Source organism: Harmonia axyridis, chromosome 3 (assembly GCF_914767665.1).
Source record: "Harmonia axyridis chromosome 3, icHarAxyr1.1, whole genome shotgun sequence".
In the NCBI taxonomy this organism is placed as follows: Eukaryota; Metazoa; Arthropoda; class Insecta; order Coleoptera; family Coccinellidae; genus Harmonia; species Harmonia axyridis.
In genome coordinates, this window is record NC_059503.1 from 28746218 (window position 1) to 28765436 (window position 19219).

At 35.0% G+C, this 19219-nt stretch overlaps 2 protein-coding genes across 4 annotated transcripts; one reads left to right on the forward strand and one right to left on the reverse strand.

Moving 5' to 3' along the window:
• Positions 1-839: 839 nt before the first annotated feature.
• Positions 840-13080, reverse strand: LOC123676564 (alpha-tocopherol transfer protein-like). Of its 2 annotated transcripts, none has more exons than XM_045612523.1 (7): positions 13062-13080; positions 11826-11960; positions 8489-8645; positions 8174-8426; positions 8000-8110; positions 1079-1184; positions 840-1024 (listed from the first exon to the last, which is right to left on the reverse strand). In XM_045612523.1, the coding sequence occupies exons 2-7, from the start codon at positions 11938-11940 to the stop codon at positions 873-875; spliced, it is 894 nt and encodes a 297-aa protein (XP_045468479.1). In that variant the 5' UTR covers positions 11941-11960; positions 13062-13080; the 3' UTR covers positions 840-872. The 2 variants fall into 2 exon arrangements, with proteins under 2 accessions (XP_045468479.1, XP_045468478.1); XM_045612522.1 differs by lacking the exon at positions 13062-13080 and adding an exon at positions 12063-12489.
• LOC123676565 (farnesol dehydrogenase-like) lies at positions 7337-18438 on the forward strand. Of its 2 annotated transcripts, none has more exons than XM_045612524.1 (5): positions 7337-7456; positions 13109-13261; positions 13779-14243; positions 17992-18150; positions 18205-18438. In XM_045612524.1, exons 2-5 carry the CDS (start codon positions 13166-13168, stop codon positions 18244-18246), a joined length of 762 nt encoding a protein of 253 aa, XP_045468480.1. In that variant the 5' UTR covers positions 7337-7456; positions 13109-13165; the 3' UTR covers positions 18247-18438. The 2 variants fall into 2 exon arrangements, with proteins under 2 accessions (XP_045468480.1, XP_045468481.1); XM_045612525.1 differs by lacking the exon at positions 7337-7456 and adding an exon at positions 7637-7653.
• Positions 18439-19219: the final 781 nt, after the last annotated feature.

The window sequence follows — 19219 nt, forward strand, 5'->3', positions numbered from 1 at the left end:
ATCTATTATTTTCCAAATACAAACCTTACAAAAAAATTTCTGAAAATCCACCAGAACTTAAAATATGATCAACAACATCATTTTCACATGATGATATCAATCAACATACTGTGAAGTAGATTGGTTAGTATCATGTGAAAATAATTGTAGTTGCTCTGTCTGCCCATGAGGTGGCGTTATGGGTGTAGCGCCACACTCTACTTCGACCCCGGCAAGTTTATAGGGGTCACCGCGTTGCTGCAGACTCACCTCTCCACGATGGTGTCGGAGAGTGCCTTAGGCAGAGATCGCTGTATTACCTAACTGAAGAGTCCACCAGCGATCCCGGATCAAAACACCGTATCCTTTGAGAGAGCATATTCATATTTCATATTGTTATATAATATCACATTTTTTCATTATAATTATATTGCATTATCAAATATTGCATGGACTCACTCTCTATTTGATGGAAATTCATTTTAAATCGAAATAAAATTGCAGTTATTATATTTCCATTTTTTGATTCTTTGAATTGCAGTTATTTCGCTGCACAGTTCAGATTTCACTTTTTTTAATAACTAGTTATTAACAATCATTAAAAAGGCATAATTGTCTTCTCCTTTTCCTTAGATTGAATTGAATTAGATTTGTGGCTCCTCATGCCACAAACTTATTATTCCAAGCCATTAAAAAATGTTGAATCTGACGAAGCTACTGTGCAACAAAACACAAGAATTTGACATATATTGACGAAAGGTAAAAATACATCTTCTTGAATTTTACCGATGCAGAAAATGTTAGGGTTTGATATTTTCACTATCTCGTTATATTATTTCGGGATGACAATAACTATCAAGTTCTCTTAATATTTATTTCATTATAATATTCGTTCAATCAAGTTCCAGTTTCCTGAAAGTACCATCAAGACCGAAAATATTGCTGTAATTATCGAGTTTTTCTAATCTTTTTGATTCGTCAGTTATTTGTTTCTCTTGTTCCTTGAAAAATTCCTCATTTTCTTCGAATATTTTTCTGTTTTTCTCTGTGAAAAAAAAAACAATTTTTTTTTGCCAGAGTAAAGGTATTCGAAAGTTACCTGCCAGAACTTTAACGTAATCGACATCTTCTCCTCCATAGTCTTTAGGCATGATTTCCCTAGGAATCACCTTGTAAAGTGACTCTAAATCAGTGTGAATGTGAATCTGCAACAATAACAAAAAAAATGCACATTCAACTTTCTTCTTGAATTTAACGATGCTGATGACATCATCAGCTCAGTATTCTTATTTTATATCTACACCCAAAATCTCGACTCCTTTTTTTTATGGATAATATCATGTAATTTTTTTCGTTACTCTTCTTCAATTGTCTTTAGTTCTGGTGATACGTTCCACATGAAATCTTCCAAGGATTCAGACTATTAGTTTAAATATTAGGTTGCAAGGTTGGGAAAAAGTAATTTCGTATTTCGTGCCATTCTTTCAACTGAGTATATCTCGTTCGTTATTGGTCACAGCGGATCATACAATACGACGTTGTAAAGGCGTGAGCTTATACTACTAAGTAACTAAGGCTTTTTTCTCTTTATAAGTATTGGGCCCGGTGCACACATCCGACTTTTGCAGTTATGACACCGTTGCTGTGTCGTACTTGCGGCCTGTTGTACAAAGAATCAAATGGGAGCATGCACACTACCCGCCGTGCCGTTGCGACGTCGTAACTGCCATCATGCGGGCTGTGGTACAAAGAATCAAATGGGAGCATGCACACTAGCGTACGACACCGCAACGGTGTCGCAACTGTAAATGTCGGATGTGTGCACCGGGGCTTGAGGTTGATCGGTTTAGCCGTCGACTATCCTGTATTGATTATGGAAGTCTTAAAGGGAGAAATTCAGCATATTTTACGTTTTTGGTACTTGAAAGGGAAAAACCTATTCTGGTGTAGCTGCTCTGGCAAGCCAGTCGTCATATGCATAGGTAATGGATATTCCTCGGAAGATGAGAAGGCAACCAGTGGAGTCCCACAAGGATCAGTTTTGGGGCTGGTGCTCTTCATACTGTACACTGCCGATCTTCCGTCCCCCATTCGGTCCACCTGTCTGTTATATTCCGATGACATATTGAGATATTGAGATTGCGAGATTGCTCGCAGCTCAATCCGGGCGTCCTATAGTTGGATTTGGGCGGGGAGTAGGTGGTGTGAAGATTGACTACTCCCGCTGAATCTGGAAAAGTGTTGTGATGCACATTGGACATGGCAACCCATATATCTCATACTGCTTGGGTGGACAGATAATTCGGACGGTCACGCGCTATTCTGATCTTGGAATTCTGGTTGCCAATAACCTTACTTGGACTGATCATATTGCGTCTGTATCGGCCAAAGCCATAAAAGTCACTTGGTTGATACAGAAGAACTTCATCAGATGTGACATCAAGACTGCGAAACTGTTATATGAGACCTATGTCAGACTGATCATGGAGTATGCCGGTCCTGCTTGGTGGGTAGCCCAGAGGGGTGATGCGGCATTGTTGGGGTCGATCCAACGTTGGAATACCGGAATTCCTTAAGAATGGTTGCGCCCCTGTTATGGGGAGAGACTTCGATTGTTTGGGTTGGCCACTTTTGAAGAGCGCCGCGAGAGAGGTGATGCCATCGTGACCTATCAGGCCATCAATGGTCATTTTGGCAAGACAATCGAGGACATGTTCGGGAGAAACCGTAACCATCTTCGAGGTCACAATCTGAAGCTACCCAAGGAAAAATTCAAAATCCTCAGCGTCAGTGCTTCCTTTCTAACAGATTCTTTGACGTTTGGAATGGTTTGCCGCCCTCAGTTGTAAACTCTCTCTCTCGGTTAATGTCTTCAAAAATCGTTTCGACAGTTTTGTGAATTTAACATTACAGAGTGACCAGAGTGTGCTTTGAGTGACAACGGTACTGTGTGTTTTTTTGTTGTTAAATTAATTTGAAGAATTATTGTTAATTAATTTGTATTGGGTTTATAGGCCTTGCCTAAACTCTTTTTTTCATTAATAATAATAATGAAAATGCCGATAAAACCATGGTAAATGTCGAGTAGACCTTCATGTTAGCTGTCGTGGCATCACCCAGGAGCTGAAAATCGATCATAAAACCGTTTTGAACCATTTGATGTTTGGGCGCCACACGTTCTGACTCTGAACCGACTTACATTTGCGAATCGCTGCTGAATCATGGCAAAATCCATCCATTTCTGAAACGGATGGTGAGGTTGTGGATATGAAAAATGGGTCACTCAGGAAAATGACAAGCGTCAGAGATCATGGTCAAAGCCAACGAAGTTGCTCAAAAAGAGACCGAGCCAGGATTGACGGCCAGAAAGGTGTTTTGTAGGATTGACAGGGAACATCCTAGTTTGAGCTGTTCCCCTATGGCCAAACACTCAATTCTAGCCTCAACTGTTAACCACTCGATCGTTTGAAACTGGCGATCCAACAGAAGCATTGGACTGCGTTCATAAACTTACTCAAGTAGGCTCGTATTACTCAGAATCGTTCATAAAACTACTACGCTCTACTCCGAGTAAGCTCTGTGAGCTTTCATAAACATACTCAGAGGAAGCTCGTCATACTCTATTCATTCGTAGGGTAAGCTTATACCACAGAATATAATACTTCTCTATTCTGTGCTTGTACAGTGCATCCCATTTTGAGCGAGACAGCCAGGTTTCTCGCTTGTTATTTAAGATAGAACCTTGCGGTTTTCACGTTCCTGTCCTACTTTTTCGTGAAACTCAAGTTGGTCTAATCAGATTTTGTTCAACTGTTTCCGTTCAAGAGATACAGGGCGATTTTGGAAATTGATACTTTTCGGACCCCTCCTTTATCTCCGAAGTTATTAGAAATAATGCTGAGGTAAAAACTATGTCTGAATCAGAATTCTGCGTAGAATCCAGTGGCGTACTCGAGTTTTTTTTTCGGGTTATGGTTTTGAAGATTCAACACAAACTTATATTTTTTTTAATGGAACACCATGTATATCGTTACTTCGTTGAATTCGTTATTTTTTTCCCTTCTAAATGATGTATGATACTATGTAGGTAGGATATTCAGAAATTAAAAAAAAAACACTAAAACATCAAATAATGATGATTTTTTGTTAATGGGCAATGGATTTCCTATATAAAAAAAGAATCAATAATAATAACAACAATTCATAGCGATGGCAGCTAGATCAGATTGGTTTTTTTCTCTCCAATGCCTACTTGATAAAACAATGCTCCCAAATGCATAGTAGCCATAATAACAACAAGGATGTTTGTATCATCAATGACCTACTGCTTTTAAAAATCAAAAGTAATATCCTCTTATTGAAACATAGGAAATTCATGGCCCATTTACAAAAAATCATCATTATTTGGTGTTTTAGTGCTTTTTTTAACATTTCTGAACATCTTACCTACATAGTATCATACATCATTTAGAAGGGAAAAAAATAACGAATTCAACGAAGTAATGATATGTGTTCCATTAAAAAAAATATAGGTTTGTGTTGAATCTTCAAAACCATAACCCGAAAAAAAAAATTGAGTACGCCACTGGATTCTACGCAGAATTCTGATTCAGAAGTAGTTTTTACCTCAGCATTATTTCTAGTAACTTCGGAGATAGGGGAGGGGTCCGAAAAGTATCAATTTCCAAAATCACCCTGTATCTCTTGAATGGAAACAGTTATTCAAAATCTGATCAGACCAACTTGAGTTTCACGAAAAAGTAGAACAGGAACGTGAAAACCGCAAGGCTCTATCTTAAATAACAAGCGAGAAACCTGGCTGTCTCACCCAAAATGGGATGCACTGTACACTGACAGTACTAACATTATTCCGTTTGAAATTCAAATAGTTATAATTTATGTTCAAAAGTTACTCTACTCTCTGAGTAAGTTTATGAACACAGCCTTGGTGAATAGGATAGGTATCTTGTTTTATCAGGACAACGCCAGGCCGCACATATCTTTGCTGACGAGCAAAAAGCTATGGGAGCTCGGTTCTTATGCATCCACCCCATTGTCCGGACCTGGCACCAAGTGACTACCACTTTTTTCTGTCTATGACCAACGCGTTTAAGGATACAAATTTGGCTTCAATGGAGGCTTGTGAAAATTAGTTGTCCAAATTTTATGCCAATAAGTATAAGGGCTTCTGCGAGAGGGCATTATGAAGTTGTTATTTTGTTATCGAACAGAGAGTCCAATTCAAGTCAAATATGCGCCATATTTGACTTAAATTGGATGATTGTAACACTTTATAAGGGTGTCCCGTAAAGACCACGTCAAACCGAGGGAGAATGTAGATCAAAGGATAACCCACCTGCTATGACAAAATTCCCATTATAAAAGTCTTACCGTTTTCGAGATATTTTTTTTTTTGAAAATAATGAATTTTTGCCTCTTTCAATAGTTTTGTCCTTACGGTTGGTACAATTTTACATCTTTTTGGTTAATTTTTTCAGTAAAATATTGCTGAAGAATGATTTGAACGTTTACATTAAAAACATCCTCCGAATATTTTAAAGGGGGGCTATGAGAAATATTTTTATTGGAAATTTTGGTAATGGATTATTTTTTTCATGAAGTTTAGCCCATCGTAGTGGAAAAAAAATGTACCGAGCTACTGCTGCACATTACGCCAATAAATTGTCTATTTTATAATGATTTCAAAGAGGTATCACACAAGTCATTTGTTATTCAAAGAAAAATGATGTGGCTGTTTTTATCCAAATGGGTACTTTTCTGACAAAATCAGGTTTGTCAATTCTGTTGAGAAATCTTCGATATTGCATTACTTAGTGAACAATGGCAATTGTTTACGTGCGAAAATATTACTCGCATAATTATTCACCTCAACGAAATTCAATTTTGCCGGCAAATTTTGCGAAAACATCATGCAGGTCCGGATTTTTTTAATAAGATCATTAGGAGCGACGAGTGTTCCTGAACCAAGGATGGGTACATGAATCTCCACAATTTGCATGGCTGGAATATCATAAATCCACACGAGGTGAGAGAAGATAGATCACAATATCGATTCAAGATCAATTTATGGACTGGAATATTAAATTGTGCAATTTTGGGCCCGATCGAACTACCGCCATCACTGAACGCAAACAATTATTTGGAATTTTCAACCAACCAGCTGCCCATTTTATTGGAAGATGTGCCACTGGCGCTGCGACGTAGTCTGTGGTTTCAACATGATGGATGCCCAACACATTACGGACTCGAAGTTACCACTCATTTAAATGTAACTTATCCCCACCGGTGGATTGGAAGAGAAGGTGAAATTTTGTGGCCTCCTCGTTCACCTGACCTAAATCATATGGACTTTTATTATTGGGGCTGCCTAAAAGACAAAGTATACGCAACACCCATGCGTGATGAAGCCGAATTGAGAGAACGCATCCGCAATTCGGCTTCATCACGTATGGGTATTGCGTATACTTTGTCTTTTAGGCAGCCCCAATATTAAAAGTCCAGAGGATTTAGGTCTTCATGTACCCATCCTTGGTACAGGGAGACTCTTCGCTCCAAATGATCTTATTGAAAAAATCTGGATCTGCATGATGTTTTCGCAAAATTTGCTGGCAAAATTGAATTTCGTTGAGGTGAATAATTATGCGAGTAATATTTTCGCACGTGAACAATTGCCATTGTTCACTTAGTAATGCAATATCGAAGATTTCTTAACAGAATTGACAAACTTAATTTTGTCAGAAACGTACCCATTTGGATAAAAACAGCCATATCTTTTTTCTTTGAATAACAAATGACTTGTGTGATACCTCTTTGAAATCATTATAAAATAGACAATTTATTGGCGTAATGTGCAGCAGTAGCTCGCTACATTTTTTTTCCACTACGATGGGCTAAACTTCATGAACAAAATAATCCATTACCAAAATTTCCAATAAAAATATTTCTCATAGCCCCCCTTTAAAATGTTCGGAGGATGTTTTCAACGTAAACGTTGAAATCATTCTTCAGCAATATTTTACTGAAAAAATTAACCAAAAAGATGTAAAATTGTACCAACCGTAAGGACAAAATTATTGAAAGGGCCAAAAATTCATTATTTTCAAAAAAAAAAATATCTCGAAAACGGTAAGACTTTTATAATGGGAATTTTGTCATAGCAGGTGGGTTATCCTTTGATCTACATTCTCCCTTGGTTTGACGTGGTCTTTACGGGACACCCTGTATAAAATAATGAAATAAAGCGAAAAATGCGAAATTAGTTTTTCTCCAACCTGATATAAATTCAAAATTTCATCCCCATCGAAATAAAAGTTTAGAAATTACCTATAAAAAATGCAGCCTACCCTGAAAATATCGAGTTTCTAGGTCTATTCAGATCAGCAGTTATCGTTCGTCAGTTGAGTGTGTTATCATAGAAAAAGCCTTGAAAAAATTTGTATTTAGTGCTTCGAATTTGGTGAGTATATACTGTTGAGTTTCCGAGAATTTTTTTTATTTTGTTTTATTGATTTTTTCATGGGTCGTTTTCTCGCGGGAGTTCAATACGGTAGGTAGGTAAAGCAACAAATTTATGCAGATATCGTTATTGAGAAAAGCTTCAGAGAGCGAATGGACTGTTTTTACTGGATTATTGGAATTTACTCAGTTCAAAAGGTAAACTATGAAAATTTTCGAAACAGCTTGATTTTTTCCTCGAACGATTCGAAAATTTTATTTTTAGAAATAATAAACTAACTGTACAGGGTGAGCCAAATTGGAAACTTTTGCAATTCCCCAGCTATCACTGTTACATAGTTATGTGGTGTTTTTCAAAAATGTTCATTTTCGAAATATAACTGTAACTTTTTTCATGTTGAAAATTTTCCGTTTCTGTAAAAACCGTCTTGTAGCAACTTTTCAATGAAGTTAATTGAATTTTTCGCCAACTGATATTTAATGATATATCGTTATGAAATTTCATTCTAAATGGAACATAGAAAAAAGAAATTATCGAACATACAGCGTCGTAGAGTTCCTTCTTCAAGAATGGCTTGAAGAATGCCAGAGCCTTATCTATCCAATAGGGCGCATTTGCTACATAGATATTTTTCAGTCGTATTGGAAGACCTTCCTGAAAGAAAAATCATTATTTAAATTAAAAAAAAATAGGGAAAATGTGGAAAGAATTAGGTACCTGTAAGTAGTAAAGATACTTGTGGGCTAAAACTGGCGACAATCTCAATAAATGTCCAAAAGATACTCCTTCAAGATCAAACAACAGATTGATTCCTTCGTTGGTCCCTTGGAGATGCATTTTCAGGGTGATAAGCATGTCGAACATTCTCAAATGATCAACGAAATGGTATTTATCGAGGTTTGTGTCCAAGAGTCTCATGAAGACAACCTTATAGCCGTTTGGATCACTTCTCGGGAGAATACTGATAACTCTGAAAGTTCAATTCATAGAATATTCTATTACTAGTGTACTAGATTAAAAATTAAAGCTTACGCAACGTCTAACGCCATCTGTATCCCTGGATTAAAAATGTCACCATTGCGAAATAGCTCTTTGCAGAGAGTACGCACAGTGAAGTAATTCTCGATGGCTTTTTTCGCTTGCTCGTTGCTGTAATAGGTGCTTTGAAGGAATAGGATATATTGGAGTTCTGAAAAAAACATCATTTTACATACAAATCACTTTATGTACCACGTAATTCAATAGGTCCCAAATCTGGCGCGCAGATAACAGCGCCATGGCCACACCACAATTTAGCTCGTTATTACCAAACTTCAAAAGATGCGTGCCAAAATTTCGGAACATAGAGTTAAATAGCATGTGAAGAAAAAGTTATCGCCGAAAAAATAGATTCGTACGGCAAATTGTAAACATTTATCAATGAAACATCTCGTGTCGCCTCAAATAAATCAAGAATGGCAATACGTGAGACGGAAGAGAAGTAATAGGCCAGAATAATAATACAAGGAATATTCAAACTGTCCCTAAAAGAGTTACCAGTCTCCATCCATCCTCAGACTAAACCAGGAGACCTAAAAAATATGGGGCTTGCGAAATCCATAAATAAATTAATCTTGATAAATACCTACTATTGTTCGAAGTGACCTTCCAACCAGAATATCTCAAAGATGCTTGGCAGAGAGATATTTGGCCAGTGAGTGTGCGAATATCCAAGATTTTTATCAAGAAGAAGATGGTATATCCAAAATCGGTACAAGTTTTTGCAAGTTTCAAGCAATTCATTCCTTGCCTTTTGAATAAACCACTGTATCATCTCTGGAACCAGAATGTGTAGATTTGGTTGTTTCTATTGGCTAATATATTCCACCTTCCACCGCAAGCCGATTTGGTTACTTTCATTGGCTGCAGCTGTTACTTCTTTATTATCTTTCTAATGATTCGCAAAGCGTAGGTGGATTAATGAAATGAGCATTTCTACTCGATTTTAGTTCGTTGTATGACTAATTTTTTTTTATTTGGATAAATTATATTCAAACTCACTTGAATAGGCCAGAATATTTCTAATACTCAAAAATTTTCCAAGTTAGCAGAAGTTTATTAGAAAGCAGGGTCAGCAGGGAAGTTATTGTCTTAGTAGTTAGTGTGCTAGTTGATCGGCATATGAAAAAGTGTCGATTTGGTCACTTTCATTGCCGGTAATACTATACTTGCTGTCTCGGGGCAATTTGATCGCTCTTATTGGTGGGAGTTGTGCTCATATTCCGCATTCCATTATTAGAACTGGTTTGAGGTGTTATTAAGAGCCGCTAAAAAAAATGTGTTCAAACACCAACGAAGCATTCTACAGTTATCGAGAACATGAGAGAGGTTTTAATGATTTCGACGATGATGTTTGGCAAAATTCTGTAACACTTGTTGAAAAACTGAAAATGAATATTTTTTTTTTGCTATCAAAACAATTCCTCCAGTTACTTTCAAAGTGAGTAATGATGCTTCAAGTTCTGAAGAAATGATCTCGCGTCCTAAGGACTGTCATACCACAGAAGAAAAGATTTTTGGTGATATACGAAAAGTACTAGGTGAGATCAACAACAACAACTAATAAAATGTCCTCTACATTATCTGATCGATTTTTTCAATGTAATTACTAGTTTGCCTCAACTTCAGACAGAACATTTCCAGGTTCATGCGCTTATATTTTTATGCAACGATCATGTCATAATAGTTGATAATGTTCCTTGCAAGTATATTATAGGTCAAGGATATAGAGTAATCAAATTTTAACAAGGTAACATTAATTATGTGACAAAAAATACTATTCACGTCGCAAACACTCTGGGAGAATCGACATCAGAATTTGATACAATCGCTTAAATATTATTTTCAACGCTAGGGTTCAAAAAGTGTGCACCCATGGTTGCGGTATGACATCAAATGAAAACTTTACAAGCGTTTTTTTAGAGAAAACATCAAATTCTTGGAAATGGTTTCGAGCGATCAAAAATAGAAGATATCCGCTTCACTATTTTACGTCCATAAGAAAGCTCTGCTTGAAATATGTGCCGCGCTTGCTAACCGTTGATCAAAAGGAACAACGCATCGTCGGTTCTGAACGTTGTTTGGAGCTTTTTAAGCGGTAGAATTTCAAATTTGTTAAATCGATATGTGACGGTGGATAAGAAATGAATTCATCACTATACTCTTGAGTCAAACGGAGCGTCAGCTAAGTGGAAAACAATCGGTGAAAGCCGTCCAAAATGACCAAAATCTCAAACATCAGCTGGCAAGGTTATTGGGATGTATTTTGGGATGTACAGAATATATTTTTTATAGACGATTTTGACAAAGCTGAAACCTTAAACAGTGAATATTAATTAACGTTATTGAATCCATTGAATGTATAAATTGAGAAAATACGTCCTCAAATGCAAAAAAAAATCTTTCGCCAAAATAGTGCTTGTCACGAATCGATGAAAACCATGGTTAAATTGGACAAATTGCGTTTCCAACTGCTTGACCTCGAAGGAAAGTAATTTGGCTCTAATGAAGAGCTTGAAGCCTATTTTTGAAGCAAAGGCGAATATTTCTAAAGGTATTGAAAAAATAGAAGAGCGTTGAAGTATTGGGTGTCCCAAATTCCCCTGTGAACTAGAAAAAAATGAATGTCACATTTTCGGGCTCGGTTTTTGAGAGAACTAATTTGGCGAAAACCCCATAAATTCAACTCTTTTCAAGCTATAAGAAAATTAAAATACATATTCGGTGGCCACCAAGGTTTTCGGATTTAACACCGTTAGATTTTTTTCTACATTTTCAAATTGATAAATGTTGTTCTTTAAATGTAACCAAATAAAAAAATCTAACGGTGTTAAACCCGGGGTCCGAATATTTTAATTATCTGAAGTTCACAGATTGTTATAGATAACACTTGATTAATTTGCCATATGAAACTGAAACTTTTGATGATTTTTATAGTTTGATAAAATATCCATACATCATGTTATATATTTTTTAAAAGGAAAAAATTAAGCTATCTGATTTATTATGGAGATTATTATTATTATTAAACAAAGTTACAGAGTTGAGGTAGGTACATTAAACCTATATACTCTATTATTATTTGAAAACAGTTGGATTCATGAGGTTGCGGTTTTCACCCAATTAATCACCTCAAAAATCGAGCCCGAAAATGTGTCATTCATTTTTTTCTAGCTCAAAAGGATTCTGAGATCCCTTAACTAGACAACGAATTTGGAACACCCTATACATGTATCACGAATAATGTCAAAATTTTGAGGAAAAATGTGTTTTGACGACTAGACCAAGGACTAATTGAGTTACCTTATTGATAGTTGCAAAAATAACTCACCACTCAATTCAGGAAGATGGGGTTGTTTTTGAACCCACGATCGCAAATTTTCTATATCTTCCTTTTTCAACTTCGTATTTTTCTCATATTCCTTCTTTACATCGGCTAGTCCCATCACGGTATAACTCCTGACACCTCAAAAATAGATTACCAGTAACATCACAGAAGTATCAGATATTAATACTCAAATTCAAATACATCTAATTGCATGAAAAACAATGTATTAGGTGTACTTACTGTTTAGAGTCGAATACTATTATGAAGGTGTATTTTTATAGCAAATATCTAATATAAAATATTCCAGTTTTCAATTGATACAGGAACAAACATTGAGAAAAATTTAATTTGAGAAAATTACTTTATAAATAATTATACCGCCTATTAGCATATCTATTTGAATTGCAAAACATTTTAATGATTCATTAAAAAACTGAAGTAAGAAAAGTTTTCATAGTCGATTGCTCTTTGAAATTCCTCAAATATCTTTTGGAATATTTGTTATTTTTCATCATTGTTAGGAACCCGGAATGAATTTTAATTTGAATCGCTAAACACTTTGAAAATTCATTGAAAAACTGAATGGAGAAAAAGCGGTGCATGCGGTGTTTTCACTGGGCTTATACATCATATTCTACTGTCTCGAGAACCAAAACCTTCATATTTTTGAACTTTGCATTCAAATATTATGTATGTCATTATGTCTATTACTAGTATGTCATTTTATTCTTAGTATACGGACAAAATGGATTTTGTTAGAAGTCAAAATAATTTCTTATACTTTAATTTTTGTAGTTACTTTCAATTTTCAGCTTATAATACTCAAAAACAATTAACCAAAGTTAGTATTTAACACCAAAGTGGGGGTATTTTTTCAATAACTAAAAATATATGATTGAAAAACAAAACAGTATGCCATTTTGTCCGCATTTTTCCTATAATCTGAATTTTGCATTGAATTTCGACGATATTTCACAAAACTCGACTGAAATAGAGAAAATATCATCTAATACTCGTTGCAGAAGGCAATTCCAACGCTCATGCGTTCAAAAATTCGCTCCTTCATCGCTCGTTATCGATTTTCGCATTCGTGTTGGAATATGAGCCCATTTTGCAACTTGTTTTAGAATATACTATCATTTTTCGTCATTCTGGTTACCCAGAATGATCAAATACCTGACAGAATATTCGTTTTTAATTTTATTTTGAAACTGATCTCGAATGCATTCTACTACTTACCTAGTTTTTTAAGAAGAAGTGGAAAGTTATCAATTTACTTTCTCCAGATTAGTCTTCTGCTTTCTCTCGACGGTGCTACAATCAGTGCTCAATAAGTTATTGAAATGGAAAGGTGGCAAGGAAAAATAGCTGTAGTTACTGGTGCCAGTGCTGGTTTGGGAGCTGCCATTTCGGAAAAATTGGTCGAAGAGGGCATAAATGTGAGGAAAATTTTTGATCTGAATATTTTTTTTTTGTACTGTATCTTATAATAGTAATTTACGTAACAAGTCCGGAAAATAGGGTTTTTTTGGACGAATAGACAAAATTCCAGGACGAGCGTAAGCGAGTCCTGGAAGTCTGTGAGTCCAAAAAAACCATTTTCGGGCGTGTTGCGTACAATATTTTTTCGGCAACCATGTAGAATAACACTATCGCTGCTGCTTTCCATATTTTATTACGATTGAGATAAAAAAATATGCAAATTTTTGACAACTAATTTCACATGAACTGTCAACCGTTATCTCGGTTGCTATGGATTCTATGATTCTTTTCCGGCCTAGTCCGGGAAGTACGTACTTTCCGGACTAGGCCGGGAAATGCTTCGGAACGCTCTTTCTGTGAGAAATCAGAGAAAGAGCGTCCGGGAAGTGAGCACTTCCCGGACGGTTGCCGAAAAAAAATTTTTTTGTACTGTATCTTATAAAATGATTTTAACTCGAAAATTTATAACTCAAGGTCGTTGGGTTCGCTAGACGTAAAGAAAAAATTGAAGAATTAGCCAAAAACATAAAAAGTAAAAATGGCGCTAAATTACATGCCCTTAAAGTAGACGTAACCAATGAGGAAGAAGTTGTGAATGCCTTCAAATACATTTCCGAAAATATTGGTACCGTTTCGATCCTAATCAACAATGCAGGAATTGTTCAACTAACTACTCTTATTGATGGGGACAGCAACCTTTGGAAAAAAGTTCTGGATACTAATGTCCTTGGTCTGTGTATTGCCACTAGAGAAGCTGTCAAGATAATGATGAAAAACAACATCGATGGACACATTATCCACATAAACAGTCTTGCTGGGCACAGAGTTCCAAAAATCCCTTACACAAATGTATATTCAGCATCCAAATATGCAGTAACATCTCTGGCACAAACGTTAGTCAATGAGCTGAGATCGAAGGGTAGCAAAATAAAAGTAACTGTAAGTATTCAACGCAAATTACATTAGAAATTCTACATGATTTATCACTTCTTTTAACGAAAAATATATCGAGGCGCAACAAAAAACGTACGAAATATTAATATATTTTTGAGCGCTCGTTCCCGAACATTTCGTCGTCACATTGCCTGTATTTTTCGAATTTTGGTAATGGGATTAATCCGACCCTTTCCTAAATATGGCCTTCCAAAATTTTTTTAGAGATATGAAAATTCAAAATTGGATGTGAAAAGATAGTTTCGACCTTCATATAGGTACCTAAAATTTCATGTTGAACGTTTAACCAAAACCATATAAAATTCAAGAAAATTGAAAAAAAAATACGCAATACTTTCAAGACGAACAAACAAGTTGATATTTTGAGTGTTGTTATGAAATTAGAATTTCAAATTCCGCGCAATTTCAATTTCAAGCTGATTACATAATTATAAGCATAGTAATTCAAGAAAAATATTAGAAAAAAATACCCAATACTTCCGCGATTACAAATTTGATCTAGTTGAGATATTGCGGGTATACAAGTGAATAAGTGCAACCAACAAATGACCGTTTGTGTAATTTTTGTTTCCAAATTATTCTCAAAAACTTATTATTAATTCAATGATCTGAAATCGGTTGACATATCCAAATGAAATTTGTTGGGTTTCAAGATGTACCCAGTTATTACACATTTATTGGCACTTAAGAATTTTATGTTCATCATTGGAGCACATACGGCAAATAATCCCTTTTTTCAAGAAAGAATAGTACACCACTGAGATAATTCAAGTTAAAAATCATTTTTAAGTTTCTCATTCACACAAAATCTCTAGTCCTTTTTTTTCGTATGGGGTGCCGTTTTAAAAAAAAAATAAAAAATAATAAAAGAGCAATTCTGTTGGTGGCATACCAATTTTTCATTAAAAATATATTTAGATTAATAAATATACTTTAAAATTTAACCTACCTAAATGTTTTCACAGTTTACGTTTTGTGTAGAATCCAAAAATCGAATAAAAAAATCTATTCGTCCACCATCCAGAGCTACAGAAACTATTAGAACTTATCCCATGGAATTTGGTAAAAAAAAACAGTTGCTGCACTGCACCGATCCCCTGGGTCAAGAATACGATAATTGAATTTTTAAGCAAAAAACCAAGGAAACCAAAATGAAAAAAAATATTTTCTCGAAAACTTAATTACACATTAACATGAAAGTGAAGAAATATACAGGTGTTTTTACGACTATACTGAATATAATATTTTTTTCCGAAAAGTCCTAGCACCTTGATGAATTTTTTAATATAATTTTTCCAATATGATGTTTATATATAATATGGAATAATTACGAACGGTCATGGCTGGAAGATTATTTTATGATCCTTGACGTGTGGACCTGGCTTTGAGTCCACCATAACCCTACTTTTTTTTAACGTAAACACGATATCTCACGAACGGAGAGATCTTGAATCTTGAAATAACATCTCATACAGAGTGTAACATGAGTGACTGGCCATAGCCTAGTGGTGAATGCAGATCATTCAGGCCTTTCAGAAAAATTACTTGTTTTTTCTCCTAAGACTGTTAGTTTCGGAGATACAGGGTGATTTATGAAAATTGGCCTAAATTTCGGATCACCATAATTTGGGAATCCGCAGTTCGATTTTGTTGTTGAAGCATAGCCGAGATCAAACCTCATGATTTTCTGCGCTTGGGATTATCGTGATAAACCATTTTTCGTCTCAAGTCACAATGCAATGCAGAAATCCTTTCCGTCTTTGCCTTTCAAGCAGCTGTTCACAAGCAAATAAACGCCGTTCAACAGCTCTCGACTCGTACGGCACCCAATTTTCTTGTTTCTGAATCATTCCCATGACTTTCAGGCGATTTGAAATTGCTTGTTGTGTCACTCTGACTCCCAATGATCCTGCCAATTCTTGTTGTGTTTGACACGAGTCTTGATCAAGTAATGCCTCCGATTCTGCATCTTCGAAAACCTTCTTTCTTCCACCGTCATGCTGGTCTTCGATGTCGAAATCAGCATTGAAACCACTTTCGGAACGTTCTTTCACTAATAGGTATTTGAGAGCATTCGATTAGCTTCAGCCGCATATTTCTCAATATGAAAGCAGAAAATTAAAACCTCCCGAAAATGACGAGAATTTTTCTCGTAAGCTGACATGTTTAATCGAGAATAACGTTATAATGTAATACCTAAGTTGTAGAGTTAATTAAATGCAGACACAAATCGACTAATATTTCGATGGTGTTATGTTTACAAATACCTAAGCTTATTGTATGACATCTAGGATCTATTTATTTCGACTAGGTACCACTAACCGCAACAGCCATCTATTGCAAAACGGCGAAATCAAAGTTGTAAACCTAATATATAAAATTTTTTTTTCAATATCAGTTAATTTCACAGATGATTTATTATATCAAATTAACTAGTATCGGGCGCGGGCGCATTCGATTTTGAAATAAAGGTTCACCCGCATCATCCGATTGTATTACTCAATCATCTTGAAAAAAATCCTGAAAAAAAACAAAATGTTCAAGCATTTTATAAAGTTGAAACTCAGCAAAAGAGCCTGAAACCGCAGGACTCACTCTAGAGGGGCGACAAATATTGCAAGGCGGTATTTTCTACTTTTTCATAGAAATCCGGATTCCTAGAATTGTGTATTAACAAATTTTTTCAATCTCAGCGAATTTCACACATGATTTGTATATCAAATTAACTTGGGCATGGGCCGTGGGTGCATTCGAATTTAAAATAATGGTTCATTCGCATCATTCGATTGTTTTACTCGAATATCTTGAAGAAAAATATAATTAAACTGTTCGAGCGTTTTATGAAGTCGAAACTCAGCAGAATAATCTGAAACTGAATTCAATTCAAGTACAAAATCATTTATTAATTACAATTAAGTAGATCACGTTCAATGTGTATTATAATCCACGTTTCCTAAATCATTTCAATTTGAATCCATAAAAAAAACCCAATATATTTTTTCTTCCCTAATATACTACTTCATAAAAAAGTGTGTTTTCCATGCTAAATCTTTGAATAGGTACAAATTTACCAAAGATAGCCCCCTTCGCTTTCGCTAAGTACAAAACTCCAAACCTGCCCCCTCTTGTGTGGAGTGGCAGAAACGCTAGAGCGGGCCCTGATCTTGACTTCACGTCATTGCTTTAAAAATTTATTCATTTTGTTAACCTTTTTCTAATGATTTGAGATATGCTTCGAGAAAAATTAACAGTATCATAAAAATTGATGTATTTTTATTTACAGGTTTCTAAATCCAATATCTTTAAAATTCCATAATTTGTTTCCCTAGAGCGCACCAAAAAAGTTAAATGACCTACATTTATGAAGGAAGCTCCCTTGAAAGTTTAAAATACGAAAATAACCCAAAAGAACGTTTTTTCATATTCAATAAAGAACCATTAACAATTTTTTTGATGGCGTAGGAATAATTTCATTTAATATTGTTTGATTTACTTCTAGATTGTTGTCTGTATACCTACATATTTTACTCCCTTCAAGTTTTATTGAACATCTAGTTTAGAAGTTATTGAAAAAACATTTTTGTCTGTAGTTTTTGGCAATATGGACAAAAAAAAACTTGTTAATATGATAATTTAAGCATAAAATCATGCATCAATCAATTCCCTTTAATACAGTTTTTCAATCAAAAATACCTGAATAGAATTCTTATGATTAATGAATAACTTTCTGCAGAGTTTGAGTCCTGGATACGTTGAAACGGAAATAGCTGAAGTGAATGGATTTTTGATGAACGCAGCTGTCAGAGAACTAGAAGCAAAAGCTCCAAGAATGTATCCAATAGATATTGCCAATGCAGTGGCTTACGTCCTCAGTACACCTCCCCATGTTGAAGTGAGTAGTTTGAAATGAAAAAGGTAATGTTTTGTTTATAACTATTATTTTCAGGTGACCGAATTGTCTGTGCAACCTGTTGGAGAATTGTCATAATAGAAAGTTCAAGGATCAACATGGATAAACTAATTCATTTTTTGAATTATTATTAGATGAAGCAAATTTACTATATTTAACTTGTGAGGAAAAAATAATTTGTTTTCAATAGATAGGTATATTACTTAATATAATATAATGAGATAATTGCATAATATAATATAAAAGAGATAATTACATATTATAATATAATGCTAGTATTCTTCACTGGAAATTTCAGAAATTAAAGACATTCGTATTCAACAAAAATTTGGAAAGAAGCTTGTTCATTCATGCATCCTTGAGCCCTTGGAGACTACAAAAAAGCATACATACACTCGATTGGTCTCCAACTCCAAGGGCGCAGTTGGCGCATGAATGAGCAAGCACCTGCTTTCCGCATTTTTATATTTCGCTTTAATTTTCTATGGCCCTTACGATGATATTCAACATGAAAATTTGTACGAATCTTGAAGATTTCATTCTTTATATACATGCAAAATCACAAAATTTGATCTGATGTTATGAAAATATCGGGTTTCTTTTCCAATATTATTCTAAAGATTCCTATGATTCTAATGATTGAATCAATCATAAGAATCATAGAAGATTTTTGTATACACAAAAGTCAATATCAATATTAATTTTTATGAAAACCTTGGGTAATTTTTTTTTCATATTCTTCTCGAATTTCATTACGATTGAATAGGTAATTTTGAATTTAAGAGGAAAACAAAATTTTGAGTGTCCATAATTACAGAACCCCTAGTCAGATTTTGCCGCGATGTTTGAGATCCAAACCTACTCTGAAAAATTCAAGTTTCTAGCTCTTGCTCTCTAGCATTCTGGAGGATTATTGGGAGCTCATATTGTCCTCTGAAGAAAGTTCCAGATATGTTCTATTTATAGTTCAAAACTTAATTGTTAATTTCCTCAATATCATACTTTCTTTGCCCAATCGAGACTTTCATTATTATGCACAAAGATTAAATCA

Bases quoted from the DNA above. Each gene is read 5' to 3' on its own strand.
- LOC123676565 (XM_045612524.1), top strand. From the start codon at position 13,166: ATGGAAAGGTGGCAAGGAAAAATAGCTGTAGTTACTGGTGCCAGTGCT. The intron at 13,262-13,778 runs GTGAGGAAAATT...TTATAACTCAAG, and splicing joins TGGTCGAAGAGGGCATAAAT to GTCGTTGGGTTCGCTAGACG. The intron at 18,151-18,204 runs GTGAGTAGTTTG...TATTATTTTCAG, and splicing joins GTACACCTCCCCATGTTGAA to GTGACCGAATTGTCTGTGCA.
- LOC123676564 (XM_045612523.1), bottom strand. From the start codon at position 11,940: ATGGGACTAGCCGATGTAAAGAAGGAATATGAGAAAAATACGAAGTTG. The intron at 8,646-11,825 runs GTGAGTTATTTT...TGTTTTTTTCAG, and splicing joins CCATCTTCCTGAATTGAGTG to AACTCCAATATATCCTATTC. The intron at 1,025-1,078 runs GTAACTTTCGAA...TTTTTTTCACAG, and splicing joins TTACGTTAAAGTTCTGGCAG to AGAAAAACAGAAAAATATTC.